Source organism: Motacilla alba, chromosome 4A (genome assembly GCF_015832195.1).
Source record: "Motacilla alba alba isolate MOTALB_02 chromosome 4A, Motacilla_alba_V1.0_pri, whole genome shotgun sequence".
NCBI lineage: Eukaryota > Metazoa > Chordata > Aves > Passeriformes > Motacillidae > Motacilla > Motacilla alba.
In genome coordinates, this window is record NC_052045.1 from 14,867,432 (window position 1) to 14,887,730 (window position 20,299).

Genomic DNA, 20,299 nt, shown 5'->3' on the forward strand with positions numbered 1-20,299 from the left:
GGTGCCAGCCCTGGCCTGGCAGGGGCTGGCTGCTGGCACAGAACACTCCTGGGCCCCTCACAGCACTGAGGGCACAACTGTCTCTTCCTCTTTTCCTGGATCACAAGAGAGCCCTGCGGTGCAGGAACTTCCCCTGTGCTGCTTCCTGCCTTTGGTTCTGCTCAGGCCACGTGTGGATGTTTCAGAAATGGCGCACACTGAGTGCCTTGTCCTTCTGATCTCTGAGGAGTTAAAGGTAAATCTCACTCCTTGCATCCTACATCCTACTTTATTGAAGCCCTATTTATCCTTGCAAAGCTCTCTTCTGTCAGGAGAGGCCTCGTTTGTGTCACCAAACCCCCTGTTGGAATAAAGCAGATCTATTTCAGCACCATAACATTTTATTAAACTACACTATCAAAGTCACATTGATGGCAGGGAGAACATTGCTATCAGTGCATATTTCCTGGACTAAGACTGTATTTGTAGCATCCAGCACTCGCTGAGGAAAAGGACACTGGAACAGAATCCTTAAGAGACAGTAGAAAACTTCTACAAAAGTCAGGGCAGTTGGGAACCAGCTGAGATCTCCAACACTTCAAGACAAAGCTGTGAGGGAAAGGGATTTTTAAAAATTTACTCTTAAGTGGTGTTGAGCTGACTCAGCTGAGGTAAGGTGCTGGTGCCCAGCAGTTTTTAACTGGCATCCCTGTCCCTGCTGTTCACACGCCACACAAATATTGTGTACTGCTCCTCATGACCTGTGCTGACACCTGGATACAACAGCTCAGTGTTCTACAGTTATAAAAACCTGCTGCAGCTCTAGACCAAACAAGAAAATAGCAGAAATACATTCTATACAGAAGTAAAAAAAAACCAAAAACAAAAAAACAACAAACCAAACCCAGTTAATTCCAGACAAATATTAGAGTACATCAGGTTGGGTTTAAAAAGTCTCAAATCTAACACCTATGTCACTATTTCTACTCTCCACGAGCTCTGCCACAGCACCAGCTCAGAGCTGTTTCTGGCACTGAGAAGACACGCCCAGCTCTGCAGCATCCCTGGGAGGGGATGGTGACAGACCTTCCCCAGGGCTGCAGCTGGGGTGTGGATGAAATAAGGCTTTTCCAGTCTTCCTGAGAAGACTCAGGGTTCAGTGAAGGGTGGGAGCTGTGTGTCCCAGCCCCGGCTCCTGGCAGAGCAGAGGGAGGAGGGAGGTGTGGAGAGCACAGAAGGAGGGATATGTACAGCAGTCTGCAGGGACAGGGGCTCAGGGCCTTTCCCAGTGAGGTCATGCCCAGCCAGCTGGGATCTGCTCCACGGAGGTATTCTGGGCTGTCAGTAGCACCCATCCTTCCAGGAGTCGTCCTCGGGGGCCTGGGGGGTCTGTGCTGCCTGGAGGAACCTGGGGGGACAAAACAACATGTCAGGGACAGCTCCAAGAAAGGCCCTGTAGTGGACACAGGTTTGGGTTACCAACATCTCCCTGCCCTGGGTGAAGTGCTGCTATCACACCCTGAGCATCAGCAAACAACAGCTTGAGGCACTTTGAGAAATTCAGTGGCTGTTACTGGATGCTTAAACACTGACATCTGCCAAATTAACACCGCTGTGTTAACTCAGCCCATGACTGAGTCCAAGAGAAATATTTTTCCATGCAAACACAACTGAACACATGAAAAATAATCAGGTATGTAGAGTACTGATATAAATTAGAAGATTAAAAATTGCTTTTTTCATGTTTTTAAAGATTTCAATGTAAGGCTCCAATGGGACAATAAATATCAACAAGCACTGGTTGCTTATTAGTTTGATATCAGTCATATCATACTAATAACTCTGAATCAATTTAATTTCCTCAATAACGAATTGTAACATAACAGCCGTTAAAAAACTAGCAACAAGAACAAAAACTGTAAGGGTTGTGACACCACTCCCCATGCCCTGCTTTCACCCATGGAGCACGGCATGAAGTTACTGCAATGCCAAAGAGGGCTGAAGCCCCACTCACCTCCTGGACGGGGGCGTTGCCTTTCCCTTGGGCACGGCCACCCCTCCCACGCCCGGCCGTGCTTTCAGGGCAGAGGGTTTGGCCACAGTGACCATGGTGGTGGTTCTGGAAGTGCAACTGCTGCTGGGCGAGCCCGTGTGGAGCTGTGGCTTGCGGACTGGGGGGACAGGAGCCGTGTAGCCGCAGGGCTTCCCCACCTGCCTGCCGGGCAGCAGGGAGTTGGCTCCCGAGGCCGCCTTCCCGGGCTGGCGGCCCGTGAGCGGGGACTGCGCGGCCCCCGAGGAATACCTGAGCTTGCTGGGAGTCAGACCTGCAGGGACACAAGAGCACCTCTGAGGGCTGGCTAAAGAGAGAAGGGAATGCAGGCGTGTGGGAGGTGTGGCGCTGACCTGCTGACCGCTGCTGAGTCCTGGGGATGCGGCTGCTGGGCACCTGCAGGTCGGACTCCAGGCTGCGGCTGCTGCGCACGGCCTCGAGCGCGCGCAGGCTGCTGCGGGCCAGGTTGGGCATGCTGTGCCTCAGCTCCTCTGAAAGCAAACACAGCCTCAGCCCCCTGCTGCTGCTGCAAGGCTCTCTGGAGAAACCCATGCACTTAAAAGCAGAGCGGTCTGTACCTAGTTCTTAGCTTCCAGTAAACAGCGGGGATTTTGAGATCACAGGATAAGGAGGTTGGAAGAGATCTTCAAGATCATCCCATGAACCCAGCACCACCATGATCACCCCTAAGCCACACCCCCAAGTGCCACATCCAGAGATGGTGACTCCACCATCTCACAGGACAACTCATTCCAAGGCCTGACCACTTCTGTAGGGAAACAGTTGTTTCTAACACCTAACCTAGACCTCCCCTGGTGCAACTTGAGGCATTTCCTCTTGTCCTTTCACTTGGGAAACAGCAGAAGAGACCAACCCCCACCTAGCTGCACCCTCCTATCAGGAGCTGTAGAGAGCAGTAAGGTCTCCTCCGAGCCTGCTCTTCTCCAGACTGATCAACTGCAGCTCCCTCAGCCACTCCTGGTGCTCCAGCCCCATTCCCTTCTCTGGCCACACTCCAGCCCCTCAATGTCCTTTTTGTAGCGAGGGGCTCAGAAGTGCATACAGCACTCGAGGCGTGCCCAGGAGAGGAGGCAATCCCTGCCCCGGTCCTGTGGCCATCCTACCCTCGATCCAGCCCCCGTGTCCCTTGGCTTGACCCCTGGGCACGTGCTGGCCCACACCACGCACCGCCAGCTCCCTTCCTGCCCAGCAGCACTCCAGGCAGGCCCTCTGCCCCCAGCCTGCAGCCCTGCAGGGGGACCCGCGTGAGCCAGAAGCCCCTTCCCAGGCTCAGCTCGCCCTCACCTTCGCTGTTGGCGTACTTGAGGCGCTCCTGCATGGGGCTCTGCACCGCCCGGCGCGGGGCGCGCAGCCGCGAGGCCGCGGCCCTGCCCAGCTCCGCGCCCGAGGAGGGCGACTGGCAGCGCGGGGAGCTCAGCGGCGACGGCGAGTAGCGGTGGGCGCTGCGCAAGGACAGCGAGCAGTCGCAGTCGTCCTCGTCCTCCAGGCTGTAGGTGTCGAACTCCTGGTCGCTGTAGGTGCCGCGGCGCAGCGAGTGCAGGGAGGCGCTGGAGCTGCGGCGGGACACGGAGGCGGAGCTGGAGGCGCAGTCCTGCCGCAGGCCTGGGGACACGGGGGACACGGGCAGCACGAATTCCAACAACACACCCCAAACTCCAAAGCAATGCTTTGGTAGTGATTTGTTTCACATTGGAAGGAGAGTCAGGTTAACGCGTGTCCTCCCCGGAATCCATCAGCAGGAACAGCATCACCTGCATCAGCACTGGTTAATTACAGCACAGTTAACATTCAGGGGACCTGCAGCGCTCCCTAATCCTACCTGAGACTGTGGACATTGCCACAAAGCTCCAGCAGGTTAAGTAGGTAAAGGAGTCTAATTTACAGGTATGGGAATCTCATTCAGAGGTTAAATCTTTCAGTTTAATTCATTCTGCACCCACCAGCATTTCAAAGGTGGAAACAAAGATTTCAAGGTCTGCCTCCCATAAAAACACACCTGCCTGGTGGCACCTGAGTTATTTACAGCTCCTCACCAGCTTATGCCTTTATTGAAGTTTTCCTGCCTGACAATATATAAGCAACTTAAAAAAAACCCCAACAAAATCAAACCAAATAACCCCCCCAAAAAAACCCCAACTATCCAAAGCAAACAAACAAAACTTACTCTCTTCCTGCAGCCGTGCCATGACCTGGACATCAGTGAGGTCCTGCAGCTTGTAGCCCATGGAGATGGAGTCGTCTGAGGTGCTCAGCTCGCTGTCCACCGAGGACTGGGAGCTCAGGGCTGAGTGCATGCTCAGGTACCCTGGGAAGAGGGACACAAACCCAGTCAGACACTCACAAGCCCACCAGGAGCAGCAGGGATCTATCCCAGGAATTCAGCAGTCCAGCTGTGAGAAATAAGAATTTAGAAATTCCAACGCTCATTTTTTAACCTGCAGTTTTCAGCTGCTTTTCAAACAAGGAATGTGAGGCTGACTGGCAGGAAGCAGCTTGGTCAGTGCCCATGTAAGAAATTCATTTTACACCTGAACTTCACACCTGTGTTTTCCATGTCAGCAGTTAGTTCTCTTCCAAGCTGGTTGAAGAAATCATATTGGGAACCTGCTGCTCTTTCCTGCCTGGCTGGGTTTGATCGCAGTTGGAAAGGGCTGCTCAGCTTTGTTGGGAAATGGTTTATTTTAACATCACAGCTGAGCATTCAGGAGGTGCCCTGCCTTCACATCTTCTCAGAACATGGCAGGAAAACTGTGAGCTTCAGGATACTTAAATAATCCAGTGACACAAGTGTGGCTGTACCTTAAAGGTGCATCTGGGTGCGTGCTGCACAAATACACACTCCAAGTCAAGATATTCCACTATAAAATCCCATTTCTTTCCTCCTGGTGTCAGGAAAAGACTTTTAGAGTTGAAATAAATCCATCCTGAGCAGGGCTTGCACCTGTAGGATGTGATGGAATGAACAAACACAGGTTTCCTGCTGTAATTAACAGCACCTTCAACACTGATTAAAAATCCAGCTGGACCTTGAGACCAACTTTCTAAAAGGCAAAACTCCCAATCCAACTTTGTTTAGTTTGGCTGTTGCACTTCAAATTGCAGGTCTAGTTAAAAATAGCCCAGAAGGGAAAAAAACCTGCTCCTTCTTCCATCAGTAAAGCTGAGCTGATGATGGTTTTCAAACAGAAACCACATCTGGGCTTTGTCAAAGGGGGTGGTTTGGTTTTCAAGGGAAGTCACTGTTAAACATTTTACATTTGAAGGGTAGGAAAGCTGTTTTTTCTTGGAAATAAAATAAGATTTGGGTCAGTCAGGTTGACAGGAAACTTTAAACTCTTCTTAGCACTTGCACAAGGCACAGGGAAGAGGCACCTGAGATGAAGTGAACTCATCATGCTCTGAAAGGACAGAGCCTGTCCTGGTCCTGCCCTTCCACCCAGCACATCTGCAGAAGCCAGAGTCACTTTGGTTTTACTCCTCAGGAGCTGCTTCTGGGTGAAAAGGTGCTCAGACACCTGGATTGCCCCCCAACCTCATATGAAAAACAATAAATTGCCTCAGAGATGTTTCCTTGCAGAGCTCAGATTGCAAAAATCCTCAGTCCTACGTGCATCCTTTTGTTTGCAAAACAGAGATAAGTGTTAATTTCTATTTATAGCAGAAAATCAGATCTCAAAAACAAACCTGCACCCGTGAAAACAGCCACAGGCAACCCTTCTTCTTTTCTTCAGAGGGGAAAAAAGTTCATTTAACATCAAGTTTGGAAGCAGAGACTGTTAAACATGCTTTGTGTTTTGAAACATGCAAAGTAGGGTTTAGCAATTTCCACACAAACAAACAAATAAGGACGAGCCCTTTGATAAGAGAGCCAAGGGGCAAAGCCTTTGTGCAGGGAACAGCAGGAACTGCACCAAGGATAACAAAAGGAGCTCCTGGAAGGGTGTTCCTGCCTCCTCAGGCACAGGGAGGCTGCAGGCCACAGCATTTTGGAGGAGCTTCATTATCAGGCTGTAACGAGAGTCGTGGCTGAGCTGCCTCGAAGGTAGGGAATCTTCTCCACACACAACTAAGGCTGAGGGAAAACTTTTGGTATTTTCTCTTAGCTGCCCACTCAGGCAATTGAAGGCTTTACCCCGAAGACTTTGGCAGCTTTTTGTTCCCTGCATTAATCAATACTCCCAAGAGAAACCTTCCCCAGAAAACAATCCAAGTGACTCTATAAAGACCACATTTACAGTCTACAACATTATTCAAGAGCAATATATTTTTGCCCCAAAAGCTGTTTTCTATTTTAAGCCACTTAAAATTAGTACAATTTATAAATATATATATATATATAGAGAGAGAGAAAGTAGAGAAACCCAAACCAAGAAATAACTACAGGACATTTAGAATGCAAGGAAGTTTTCTCCCACACAAATGAGACCTGGGTGAGGAAGGGAGCAAATGAAAAGGGGAAAACACCACGAGTGGCCATGAGAACTTTTCCCTGTGCCAATCCCTACCCCTCCTTGCATTTTAAATGCCCAGTGCTGCAGTGCCATGCCGTACCTGAGCTGCCACAGGTTAGTAGTGCTTTGTTAGTCGATTTGAGGTGCCCAGGAGAGTTTAGTGCATTGCTACAGGAGCCTGCCTCGGAATTCAGGTTATGTGCGCTGGGAGATGCCAGGGGGCTGCAATACAGGTTTTTCCATCTACTGGCTAGAAGGAAAAATACAAAAAAGCCACAAAGGTTAGCAAATTATTTTGGAAACAGAGAGCAAGATCAAGAACAGGATTAAATTCTACAGCAGGGGTACTTGGTGCTCCCTGCCATGCTGCAGGGAGCACAGCAGTGCCCAGTCCCCCACTCGTGTCCTTTAACTGCTTCTGTCCCCTCTGAAGAACTCCAAGAGTAACTCCTGACAAGCTTGGCTTTGAAGAAGCCAGACATTGCACAAAGTTCCAGGGCTGGATGGATGACTACTGCCATCAATATCTGCCACCTCTACACCCCCTCATTTTAGAGAGCTCACTGAACTTTATGTTACAAGTGTGCTATTCTGAATGTTTGCGATGGAACAAAGACAGTGTTAAACCACAGAAACAAATGCCAATCCAATAAAATAAAATAAATAAAAACCAACTCTTTGAATTAAACTTGTTCAGCTCACACACACTCACACCTTCATAAACGAACCAAAATCAGGCAGATGGCAAAGCCAAGTGCCCCCATCCTTGCTGGAGGTGGAAATAAGCAGCTACAACACTGAGGAAATTACTCACACCATGATCTGGAGATACTCAAGGTGCTGCTCAACTGCACACAGAACTCAGTTCTCCCTACTGTGAGAATATCAGCTAAGAATATAATGAAGATTCATCATATTAAGTTTTCTTTTTTTATTTCCCCCACAAATATTACCAGGTGATACTAAGTACAGCTGAAACCTGATACATTTCAGAGAGAAAAGAGGTAATCAAAGAGACTTAATTCAAATTTCTAAGCACAGATGGTTTATGAAAGCAAATGAAGTTTGTTCTCAAAGTCTATTCAGTTATCTTCAATCAGGAATGCCAAGGTTAAACTCAAGATTAGCCTGAGATCTCAAGTAGTGCCAAACACTGTTAGAATGAAAACTAAAATAACCCAGACCAACCCCCAAAGCAGTGACCTCAGACTCCAAACCACAGGGCTCAAACTGTTGGTTAAAGTGAAATCAGAATTTCTGCATTCCCATGGAGACAAACCCTCAGACACCAACATGGGGACCCAGCTGGGGTTGGATTCCAGCAGCTCAGGGATGTCCCTCAGCTTCCAAACACTGACTCTCTCAGAAGTGTCACTTCTCCACACACAGCTTTTGAGTCTGAAGGTTCCTGAGTCCAGCTGGACAGAGGAGACTGCAGCACACATCTGCAATAAACCTGCAGCTGCAGCAAGTCCTGACCAGGAGAGCTGCGTGAGAGGGCATCTAGAGAAGGGAAAAAATAGTTCCTGATTCCTTTCCAACCCCTCAGGATCCAGGCTGTCAGGACCTCAGTGTCCAGCCCATTTTACACAAACCTGGGGGCCATTTGGACTGACACAGGCAGGATATGCACCAGGTGCACTGCAGGCGATGCAGGAGAGAGGTAGGAGCAGAGTAAATTCATTTTTGTCCTGTGAACTGTATCTGTTGTGAGAGCCCTCCCATCCCAGAAAGCCCAGGTGGAAAAGCAAAGCCTCAAAGCCAGGCCCCAGAACACTGCCTGTGATCAGAGATGTCCCCACGCACACAACACTCCAGGTTTTCACTTCAGGCAGATGAAATCAGGGATTTCCCCTCAGGATTAACACAGCCCACAGCCACCAGGAAGTGCTTTTAGGGGATGATAAACTGGAGGAAAAACCTGGTTTCCAAGTGACACAATTTCTTCAAGTTTAATGTTTCATTGTTGTAAGCTTTGAGCAGCAGACAATTTTTTCACCCAGCTAAGAGCAGCTGGGATGATCCAGCAGGAATATCCAGCAGGAATATCCAGAGGAGGAATCATCACCACTAGGAACACTCAGCACCAGGAGTTCTTCTCCCAAAAAAAGCTGCAAGAACAGTTTGCCATGGTTCTCTCCCTACTCCCCAGCAGCACATTTTTTCCTCTACACATTTTTTACATTTAAAAATGTTGAAATATTAACAGAACTTAAAAATTCAAGAGCCTGACAACACTAAGCTCCATTTTCCTGCTTAGATTGAGATTTGCAAGGGAGCCCAGAGCAGCAGAGGCTGCAGCTGCCCTACCTTGGTCCAGCCTGTTGATGAGGGTTCTGCAGGCAGCCTCAATCTCGGGGCTGGGGTTATCCAGCACCTGCCGGCACCACTTCAGAGGAGAGGCTGTTTTCTCATCCACGGACTTCCTTGGAGACACATAGAGCCTTTGCAAGGATTCAAAGGAGACAGGAAGAAATGCTCGTTAATTCAAAGCACACAGCTACCAAAGGGCTATTTGCTAGAGTGCAGCCACGAGGAACCGACAGTTACCCAAATTTAAAAATTCAGGTTTAAATCGCATATTATGACTCAGAAAGAAAATTTACTGCCACAACAGAAAAATCAATGGCTTCACAGAGAAGCCCACGGGCTCTGCAAGGCAAGGTACAATCCTGGGCTGCTGCAGCAGTTGTTGGAACACTCACCTGTCTCTCCCTTCACTCTCTCTTCCAAAACCTGCCCCCCCAGAGGCAGTGAGGGTGTGAGGTGCTCCTAACTCGAGCTGCAGGGTGATCTCCTTCCAGGAGTTGTGGTTTTTGTTTAAAACCCTCTGGATGTGTCCTCCCAGCAGCTCTGAGACAGCTGAAGGTGCATTCCCAGATAGCAGGGATAAACCCCTTCACTGGAGGATTCAGACATTCCCAGACAGGCAGGAAGTGTGGCTGTGCTTTATCTTCCCTGCAATGTCAAAGAAATTCTCCTCCAGCCTAAGTGTCATCTCTGACACCTCCACTGCTTTGCATGGACACCCAGGACCAGCCTCATGGATAGACAGATTTAACAATCTTAAACTCCTGGATTATTTACAAGGGATTGGGTGGAAAGCAACATCTTCACCAGATTTCCAAAGGAGAACATTCTTCTGAGGAAAGATCAAAGCTTCTGGAAGAGCCTTTGCTAGAAAAGCAACTCAAGTATTTTATTTACACATCCCATATTTGGATTTTTAAAAGCAAAAAGCAGTTCCCTATTTTTTAATGTTTTTGCTGTTCAGGAACACATTCAAACTTGCAAGGGGAAAGAAAAATCAGCCCTTTGTACATCCAAAAGTGAAACTGTTTTTAATTCTTGCAGATCACTTGGAGAACACCCTGGTGCAGAGGGCAGTGAGACCTCAACCTAGATCTGGAACCTGATGATCTTCAAGGTCCCAGCCAGCCCAAATCCTTCTGGGATTCTGTGATTTGTGGACATCAGGTTTGGCTCTCCCGAGGCTCTGATGAGCTGCTGGCACAGCCTTCAGCCTCTCCCTCTGCAAGGGAAAAACCCCAGGAGCAGCTCCAGGAGCTCTTGGGCCAGCCGGGAGCTCTCCCATGCACACAATCACACAACTGCTGCTTTCCCAGCAGCACCTCCCTCTCCTGGTGCTCCTTCACCTCAGGAACTGCTCCCAGCTGACAAAGAACCCTCCTGGTCACCAGCAAACCACCTACAGCCACACCTGGGCATTTACGGTGTTCCCAAAGTGGCCTCACTGATGTATCCAGAGGATTTCACCTTCATCAGGCCAAAATCCAGTATTTAAGCATAAAGTAACCCTGGGGGTGGAGTTAAGACTTCAAGAGACATCTGCCTGTGCTTCACTTGCCTCCTCCTCTCTCTCCCAACTTTTGCCACTCCTGCCGCAAGGTACTCAGAGCCTTTTTGCTCCAATTACTCACTCTCTCACAGCCAGCTCAGATCCAACCCATAAAACACTGATTTCCACAACAAAACTGCTGTAAATCAGCAGGAATGTCAGTCACTATCCCACTCATTCCTGAAAACCTAGGTTTAAAATACACAGAAACACTGTGGGACTCTCAGCTGTCAGGTGTCCTGGCTGTAACACCAGCACCTGGCCAAGACAGAACATAAACAGCTGGGATATTTCAAATATTGTACAGGTCTGCCTGACCCACTGCCCTGGCTCCTGTCCTGACCCTAACCCTGATCCAGGCAGGGATTCACAGGGAATGCAGAAAGCAACACGCCCCAGACCTGGCAGTTTTTGGGGCTAGGAGCTGGAGCATCACTGCATTCAACAGCTCTTAAAACACTCTGTTACCTGCAGAAGGACATTATTCTCTATTTTTTGACACACCACTCCTGACTTGCCAGCCCTGCCTCTGGCCAGAACCATCTTTTTCAGGGAATAGACTCAGCCTCTTTAGTCACAACTCACACAGAAGCTCTTCCCCAGCAAGGTTTACACAAACCCGAATGCAAATAAAAAAATCCAAAGGCTAATTTGTTATTGGCAAAACAAATGCTGAGGAATGAATGCAAATATTCCTGACTCTCCAAAGGTACCTCTCAGGGCAGACCCCCAGCCAACCTTGCTGTGTTTCTGCACGGATAAATGAGCATTACAAGCACTCAAATCCAATCAAACCCAGGAAGCAAAGCGCTCCCTTCTCCCTGGATTTACTGTACAGCTCAGACCACAAAAGGAGCGGTAAAACCATCACACAAAAAAGAGGCCAACAGCCTCCTCAGGGCAGGCCAGGCTGCTCTGCACATATTCCAGGTTAAGGGAGAGAATCCTGCCCTGCTCCAGCAGTTGTTCTGCCCAGCTCCTTACCCAGGAGCATCCCAGCTGAGGATGGCAACACTTGTGTGCTTGGCAGAGCCGTTCCCACATGGAGCAAAGCTGTGGAGTCCTCTGGGCTCTGCCAGAGGACTCTGATTTTTTTTTCTGCTGACAATTCCATTGGCAAGAGAAGCTCCCACAATTTCCCCAAACCCAATTAAGTGAACACAGCTCAATTCTTCAGAGCACTGACAGGCAACTTACTAAAACAAAAGGAATTCTGGTTTGTCTTCACAGCACCAGGGTTCCCATTTTCCTTCTGCAGGAGCTTTGGGAAGGGCTCAGCACCCTGACTCCTCCAAAGGTGCTGGCACAGCACTGAACTAAAAGCACCAGCCCCTCAAATATGTGAATATTTCTCTGGACATATTAAAAGCCAGAAGTCACCTTTTCCTAGGCTCAGGAAAGTCCAGTGACCAGTGTCACCCACCAGAGGCTGACTTAACCCAGCCTCACATCCCGGGAGCTAAAACCTTGGAAAAAGGGGGGTGTGAAAAGCTAAAAACTCTTGGCTTTGTTTGAAAACACTCAGAATTTTTCTTTCTGGTACTTTCAGCATCCAGGCCGTTTGATTTGCCAGGTGAACTGAATCCCAGAGGCACTGGAAAAGCAGGAGCCACCCCAGAGCCAGGCAGAGCGGAACACAGCCCTGCCCAGGACCAAGCCTTACCCTGCAGTTTGTTCCTCCAGCTCAGCAGTTTGGCTGTTCTCTCTAAATGTCTCCGAATGTTTCCTTTTGTCAATTTGTAAATGAAAATCGGTTATTTAGATACTTACAAGGCCTCATACAAAATGCACAAAGTAAACATTTGGGCAAATATTCCCAGTTTGATGTATTGGGGGTTTGTTGTATAAATTATTAAATACAAATGAGATTTTCTTCAGCTTCTGAGAGGAAACCCTTCAATAATAAAGTATCTTTACTCTCTGTTTACTAATGTTTGTGTTTACCCTGTAAACCAGAGTATTTTTGAAAAACATCTCTGGTAAGGACCCAGTGCCACAAGGATTTTTCTTCCATTAAGTTGTAGCCATTCACAAATAAATTTGTGATACACTCTGCACTTTATTCTGACATAATCCAGAGCACTAAAACCAAGGAATATTCCAGAGCTACTACTTCCCTTATGGAATCAATATCACAGAAGGATTTACAGGAGTTAATGGCCACTATTGTTGGATTTTGAAATTCCAGCTTTAAAAAAACCCAAACCCCAAGAATGCAAGAAACACAACAACTTTCTCAACTTGCACAATGCACCGAGAGAAAGCATCCTCACACTGAAAAACTGATCAGAGCAGCTCTAAGAACGAAATCCTGGGAATTTTAGATCCTGCTCATGCAGCAGAAATCTATAAATTGTAAGAGCAGCATTCAGGCTGCAGAAGGCTCTAGAACCAGTGCATTAGGAAATTAAACTGAGCGTAAACCAAAGGCCATTTCTGAAGACACAGCTTGGGTTATTATCCATCTTCCAAAGCACTTGGCACCAGTGTCGGCAGCAGCTCCAAAAATGGCAATCACTGCACTGATCTGCAGACCTCTGAGTTATACACAGCAGAGCAAGGAGAAGGAGACCTCAAACAGCTGAAAGGGTTTACAACAATTCAGGTGTATGAGATACACCTCCTTCAAGTGCTAAAAGGCAGCTGAAATCCTCTCCCAAGCATGGATTTCAAACAGGTAATACATCCATTTTCCTTTCCTTTACATATCAGACTTCAGAGAGTTGATTTTCAGATTTAGTACTCTGCTTATGCTGTGCCAATCTCAAATCTAAACACTCCTGCTGAACAGAAATCCTAACACAGACAAGACTGGAGTAGAAGGCCACAGTGAAACAATATTACAGCTTCTGAAATGACAGAAACATAAAAGGAAAAAATGGGAAAAATCCAGTGGAGAAAGGAGAGGTCTGGGTTTTATTCCTAAGAAATTGCAAAGAGAGGAAAAAATGACACTGCAAAGACACTTTCTCATGTCTATTTAGGGACTAATCCTGCTGAACAAAACACCAAAAATCACTCCCCAAGTCAGAGCAGCTCTAAAGCTCACGTTAAATTAATCTCCTGACCCAGCCAGCAGCCCATAGTGATGACAAGGCAGCTGGGGTGCAGCTCCAGAGCGCTGCTGTGAACACACACACACCCCAGCACTCCCACACCCTCTGCCTCTGACACTGAGGATTTCCCTGCCCACCCTCACTGCAGAGTGTGAGGAACAGGAGCCACAGCCTGGAGCACTTCCAAGCCTCAGCCAGGGGCAGCCAGGCTCTGCCATCAGCAGCAGCTCTCCCTCCCAGGCCGAGCTGTGCACGCGATGTCACCACCAGGCAGGTTCTGCCTTTCAGCTCTGCCACGCAGGGAGGTGCTGGGGACACTCCCACAGAGCAGCTCCTGCACCCAGAGACTGTCCCAGCAGCGCAGATGTCACTCAGCACACACAGGTAACACCTCAAACCAGGCAGGAAAGGTCTGGAGAAGTCACTTGTGCATTATTTAATGCAACAGTGGTAAAAACACCTGATAAAATGACCAGCCTGAGAGAACAAGGACCTTGCAAATCGCTGTTTCTAAGTCACGCAGATCTTGTCAGCAGCACCCTGTCACCAGCAGAGACCCCAGGGAAGCTACAACAGCCGTGAAGGGTATAAATGGATTACACAGAGACACTCTGTGAGTGACCTTCTCCCCCAGGCTGGAGGCACAAGGTGCTGCACTGCTGGAATTCCTGGATTTTGTACAGCATCATATCATCACTTGGTGGAACTGCCCCAGAACTTCTCTCCCTATCTCTGATGGTACAAGCAGCAATGACTTCCTCCAGTACACTGAATTAAAAGTCTTAAAGGTGAATATAGAAGAAGGTCACTGGACACAGAGCTAAGGCTGAGAAACTGCATATCCAGGAAACTCCTGCACCGGCATTTCTGAGAGCAAACCACGCTCCTGCTGCCTGCAAACACCAATTCAAGGGCACCCACTTGCTGTGCTGAGCACGGATCCAGGCAGGAGACAACACAACACTGAGGAGAAGACAGCATGACCCAGTTTCAGTCGAGAGAGACTTTTGGGAATGAGAGCAGCAACTGAGGGATTCACCTGAGTGCCAGGGATTCCTTCTTCTCCTCACCTCATGGAAAAACCCCAGAATGACAAACGCCGGGGAACACACCAATGTAATGCTAGCAGCAGCAGATCTGGTTTGTTCCCTGGGTAAGAGGGAATTGGGATAAAAGCCTTCCCAAAACAGCTCAGGAGCTGCCCTGTGCCTGAGTCCAAGGTGAGCACCACTGAGCTCCTCAGTGCCAGAGCCCAGCTCCATGGGATTGGTCTCCAGGATATTTACAATTTTGAGCAGCTATTTGAGAAAGGGAGTGGAGGCAGCAGCCGAGGCCAGGCAGGCCAGGGCAGAGTTACAGCAGCTGGGAGTGGGCTCTGCCTCGGGTTTCACACAGCTCCAAAACACAACCTCAGAGCCGCTGAACCAGGGGAGCTGCACAGAAACTTCTGCAACTTCCAGCTGAATAAAGAGAATAATTTCAAAACAGAGCATGGATTGAGACTCCACCTGCACCGGCAGAGAACAGCAAGAAACCCTCTGACCACCGCATCCTTCTTCCAGGGAAGAAGGATGTACAATATTTTAAAAAGGACTGCAAATACACAATACACTCAGCTATTCCCTTTGGATTTTTGCTCAATCCAAGTAGCACTAAATTCCCCCCATTAGCAAAGCCACCTTGTTAGAGCTGATCCTAAATTCACAGAGAATTAAGGGCGTTTGTTGAGTTTTCTTTTTGTCTGTTTTAAGAAAACCCTCCCTTCCCTCCAAGCAGTTTACCAGTTCTTGCTGTGGGAAAGCACAAACACCTGCAGGGGCTGCATGTGGGATGTGTTTATGGAGACAGTTTGGGATATTTGGCAGTGAGCACAGGCACTACTGATTGTACACAGGATTCATTCCCCACTTTCAGAACGAGCTCCAGAACAAGAAGCCACCACTAAAAGCAGCTTCCTGTCTCAGCAGGTTTGTTTGACAAGAGGAAAAGGGAACAGATGGAAGTGATGCAGCACAATCAAAGATAATTTATGGAAACAGCACTTGCACAAGTGCTCCGGATCACCACCCTTACCCGGCTCCTCAGGGGCCTCTCTGTCACAGGCTACCCTGTTCCAGCCAAATCTGGCAGAGCAAACAAAGCCACAAGGATCCCACAAGGTGCAGAGTGAAGGGCACCTGGAAAGAAGGGCCTTACCAGCCACCAACTGAAGGAAAGGTCAAAGAACAGAACTCCTGAGCACAGAATCTCTCCTTATTCACTGGGCACCATCCCCTGCCTGAGTAAATCTCAGCCTCTGAGATTCAACAGAATTTGAGGACTCCCCCCTGTCACAGGCTCTACAAATGTGAGCATAAACCTGGCTGCTTCCATTAACACGGAAATAATAAAGCTAGTCTTCCATATGCAACCTGTTAAATATATTCACTTATTTATTCATGAGAAATCTGCTCAAAATGCTATTTAGGTATATTGAGGAGTTCCAGTGATCAAGTATTTGGGTTTTAAAAGTACACTTGCAAAGAAAAAAAAATCATGTTTTAAATGTAACCTCAAATTCAGGCTGGAGCTGATGCCATGACCTCATTGAGCTCCACTCCATTAACAAAAACTTTACCTTCCCTTCTAACAGCTAATGAATGTTTGGAGCTGAAGGTTTGGTTTGTGTTCAGCAGCCCTGTCCTTGCTGCCAGATTAATCTGGTTACACAAATTTGAAACCCAATTTGCAGAGCCCTGAGGCTCTTCCTCCCAAGTCTTACAAATCAACAACTCTGGGTAAAATCTCAAGTCTCAGCTATTGCAGGAGCTGGAATCAGCCTTAAATTTTACACTTCCCTTGCCCTTTCAAAGGTTGCTCATCTACTGATTTATAAAATGAGTTCCAAACAAGGCTGGTGGTGGAGGGGAGAGTCCCAGAGAGTCGGGTCAGTTAAGGATTACATCATTGATCTGGTTCAGTTCATGTCTCTGAACAAAAGAGGTGCTTAACTGGAAAAAACAGCCTTCAGGAGCTGGGAATGGTTTGTCTCCTCAGGTCCTAGCAAAAGCCACAAATTCCAGATGGTCTAGGGATTCTTACTGACAAAACTGTTATTAAAATATGGTATTTGGCAGTTGTGTACAAGGTTTATAAGCTCCATTATTCATTCATCTGCATGTGCTATATATAACTAGACTTAGAGGGAAAGGAAGCTGCAGCATTGGGCTGGAAGGAAGGGGGAAAAAACAGCACCTACAGGTAAACTTATTTTTCAAAAAAATATGGCCTGGCACAATGGACATAAAAATAAGAACAGTCACTAATGAGAACTGCATTCTTGCTGCTAAAAATCCAAGTCCTGTACAGAAATCAGTTTATAGCCTCCAAGGAATTGCCCACCTAACCACAGCACGTCCCTCTCCCCCAGGCCTGGGGGTACCTACCAGCAATCCTCCTCTTCGGGGCAATTTTCCAGTTCTAACACTTTGACTTCATCCAGATCCGCGTGACTCGGAAGCCCCTCCAGATCTGCACCCTTTTCACTGGGATTCTGTTCATGGATTGCAGCTGGGGGGTGGATCCCTGCCATGAGCAGGCTGCCCAGGAGCTCGGCGCTGTCACTTGTATCCACAGGTAAGGGACACTGGCCGTTGCTGTGGCTCTGCTCCCCATTGGGAGACACCTCCTCGGGGGCACTGTCGCAGCTGTATTGCATCGGGGCATCCAGGGCTCTTCTGAAGTTGTTCTCTCCTTCCTCCTGCCTCATCTTGCTCAGCTGGCTGTGCAGATCCGCCATCAGCTGCAACTCCTGCTGCTCGGCGATGGCGTTGATGCTGTTGTTGATCTCCATCCCGTTGAGGCCGGGCTCGTGGTTATCCACCCCGGCACGGATGTCCCCCGGCACGTTTGTCCCCAGCAGGGTCCTGCTGCTCCTGCTCCTGGCGTGCTGATTGTCCAGCTCCAGCCTCCGGACCAGCTCGCGCAGCTTCCGCACCTCCGGGCCCACGTCCTCGGGGGGCTCCGTGCCCGGGCCCATGGCTGAGTGCTCCGGGGCGTCTCTGCCCAGGGCCGGCTCCAGAGCGGGGTCCTGCTGGATCAGCGGGGCGTTCCCGGGCACCACCATCCTCTGCTGCAAGGCACCAAACACAGCAAAGATCCACAAGAGTTTTAGGCAAATAGAATGAAACACCGAAAATTCTGGCTTTTAGAAGCATCAGATCAGCTAATTACACTGGGGTGGAAGGGGTCGCAACTTCATCCAAATCCAAAAAGAATGACTGAAACTGGGGTTGAACATTGCAAAGCCCACAAATTCCTCTTTTTGAACCGCAAGGATGTGCACCTGTCCTGCTATCAATGAGTTTAATAGAAGGAAGCTGATTTAATCCCCCACAATAGTTTAGTTTCCATCTGTTTACCAACAAAATACTTGAGAAAAGCACTGATGGAGCAAAGTCAGGAAACATCATTAACAAGGTGCTGACGTCAGACAACAACAGCGTCAAGAAAATGGCGAAAACATCCTTTGTTCATTACCAGGTTTATCCTGGAAAAGCAGAAAAAACTTGGGAAAATTTCTGTATCCCTTCACACCAAAGTAGCAACAGGAACTGCAGTTACTGTGGTACATGAAAATAAGCTGCAATAATGATTTTACTGGTGTATTTTCTTGTTACAACTGAAAAGAGAGGGGTGCAAACAGGGAAAAATTTTTAAAATCCCAACTTAAGATTACATACTCCACTAAGTCAAAAAACCATAAAGTGCATTTCACACTAATTTTACAACATGAGCAAACACTGCTTTTCCCCTCCACTTGATTTACGTGAGCTCTCAGTTTCACTGGGCACATTCATTTCCAAACTGACTCTTCACTGAAAACCCCTAATACTGAAAATCCCTTAATTAATGGTCCACGGAGCAGTAAAACGGGTTAAAAGTCAGAAATCCTCTCTGTTTTGCAGGAGGGCAAACTGACTGAGAGAAGAGGGAGTGAGTCAACACAGCCAATTCAAAGTTTAAAACTGATGCACTTGTTACAACTGCAATCAAACCCTGACTTTTTGTAACTGTGGATGTTCTTCCCCCTTCCTCTGCTGCCCGAAAATGTCGTCTGTTTTTAAGTGCCAGCGGGCAAAGGAAACCACAAAAACTCAGTGTCACACAAAGCAAGGTTACAAACAGACACCCCCACAGGTACCTCAGCATCTCTCTGTTATTTAGGCACTTATGACAGCAATAGCTGGGTACATTTCTTTAAAAACACATTTTGTTTTGTTGGGGTTTTTTTACTTGATTTTTTATTATTATTTTGGTCTTCTATCTGCAAGATGTAAATTTTCAACCTCCACTTGACTTAATAAAAAAATACAAACAGCCCTCAGGAAGAGCTGTGAGGAACAGAGCACACTTTGCACCCATATTCCAAACCCGTGCCTGCAAGCAGCACTGCTGAAGGCATTTTGCCTTGGGGAAAGGAAATTTACGGTGGAGTTACCAAGCAATCCCATTCCCACCCATGTGCCAGCTTCAAAAAGCTCCTCACATGGATTCCCACTCCTCCAAACCCACAGGATCCCCTCGGGTAACTGCGCGGTGTGATTTCCAAAGAGATCTCCGAGGAAGGGAGCAGTGTGATTCTCAGAGATATCCCAAAGCTCAGCGACTCTGAGGATGCACCAGTGGAGCGTTCTAGGAGTTCCACTGTCCAAGCAAAACACAAGGAGGGAATTAAGGGCATGGGTCACCCAAAAAATCAGTTCCCTTTCCAAAGGTGAGGAGCTGCAAAAAAACCTCACGTGAGGAAAAATCCCACGTTGAGGGAGAAGAGCAGAAAAGCATTCAGTCTTTCCCCACGACCACTAAGCGTAAAAACCACCCCGAAAAATCCCCCAGCAAGGATACGCGGGGGAAGAGACACAAACCCGTGAAAGTTAATTTCATTGTGTAAAGGGGGAAGAAATAAAACACGTTTAGAAGAAGGCAAAAAGGCGGCAGCCGTGAGCGGGTCGCAGACAATAATTCGGAGTTTGCCGAGCAGACATCCGGGTGTCTCACCGAGGGTAACGGTGCCCGCAGCCCGCGGGGCTGCCGCGGCCAAGGGGGCTCCGAGAGCCGCGGCTCGGAGGGCTGAGAGCTGCAGGGGCCGGGAGGGAGAGCAAAGGGACTGTGGAGGGGCTGGGGGGGCTGCGATGGGGTTGGGGGGGTCTTAGGGGCAGGGATGGCCAAGGGGCTGACGGGGGGCGCAGGCTCTGGGGAGGCTCTTGGGGGCTCTGAGAACCAGGGGGGAGGCTATGAGGGGGCTGGGGGGGGGGGGGGGGGGGCGCTGATGGCCATGGGACTGCGTGGGGGGTTCTGGGGGGCAGTGATGGCCGTGGGGCTGGAAGAGCTAGAGGAGAAGAAGCTGGGAAGGGGCTGCGGGGGCTGTGATGGCCATAAGCGCTGTGAGAGGGCTCTGAGAGGCCGGGGGGTTGTGATGGCCGGGGGGCTGTGGGAGCTCCGTGCAGCTCCGAGAGCCGGGGGGCTGAGGCAAGGGACGGGCTGAGGGTCTGAGGAGGGCTGCGAGCGCGCTCCGATGGCCGTGATGGGGGTGCGCGCCGTGCGGCACCGGCGGACGCGACCCCCGCGGGGGGCACGGGCGCGGCCGGTCCGCGCCGAGCGCGGCAGAGCCGAGCGCAGCGGGCACCACCCCCCTCGGACGGTACCTGGATGGATGGACAGGCGGCCGGACAGGCGGATGGCGGTCGGTCGCAGGGCGGGCGCCCGCCCGGTGGGTGCCGGTGCCGCCTTTCTCCGGCGGCTCAGCCCGGCCCGCGAACGGCGGGAGGCGCCGCCCCCGCCCCTGTGTGGGGAACGGGCGATGGGGGCGCTGCGCCTGCGCGGGGCCGCCTCAGGCGGCGGC

At 49.3% G+C, this 20,299-nt stretch overlaps 1 protein-coding gene across 2 annotated transcripts; it reads right to left on the reverse strand.

Moving 5' to 3' along the window:
- Positions 1 to 362: 362 nt before the first annotated feature.
- Positions 363 to 20,249, reverse strand: LOC119694957 (SLAIN motif-containing protein-like). 2 transcript variants are annotated; one of them, XM_038122658.1, is made up of 9 exons: positions 20,103 to 20,249; positions 16,842 to 17,527; positions 8,812 to 8,945; positions 6,602 to 6,751; positions 4,215 to 4,355; positions 3,335 to 3,652; positions 2,383 to 2,520; positions 1,994 to 2,303; positions 363 to 1,387 (listed from the first exon to the last, which is right to left on the reverse strand). In XM_038122658.1, the coding sequence occupies exons 2-9, from the start codon at positions 17,519 to 17,521 to the stop codon at positions 1,321 to 1,323; spliced, it is 1,938 nt and encodes a 645-aa protein (XP_037978586.1). In that variant the 5' UTR covers positions 17,522 to 17,527; positions 20,103 to 20,249; the 3' UTR covers positions 363 to 1,320. The 2 variants fall into 2 exon arrangements, with proteins under 2 accessions (XP_037978586.1, XP_037978587.1); XM_038122659.1 differs by lacking the exon at positions 6,602 to 6,751.
- Between the last annotated feature and the right edge of the window lie 50 nt (positions 20,250 to 20,299).

Bases quoted from the DNA above. Each gene is read 5' to 3' on its own strand.
- LOC119694957 (XM_038122658.1), bottom strand. From the start codon at position 17,521: ATGGTGGTGCCCGGGAACGCCCCGCTGATCCAGCAGGACCCCGCTCTG. The intron at 4,356-6,601 runs GTACGGCATGGC...CCCTCTTCCCAG, and splicing joins ACTAACCTGTGGCAGCTCAG to GGTACCTGAGCATGCACTCA. The intron at 3,653-4,214 runs GTAAGTTTTGTT...CCGTGTCCCCAG, and splicing joins GGCACGGCTGCAGGAAGAGA to GCCTGCGGCAGGACTGCGCC.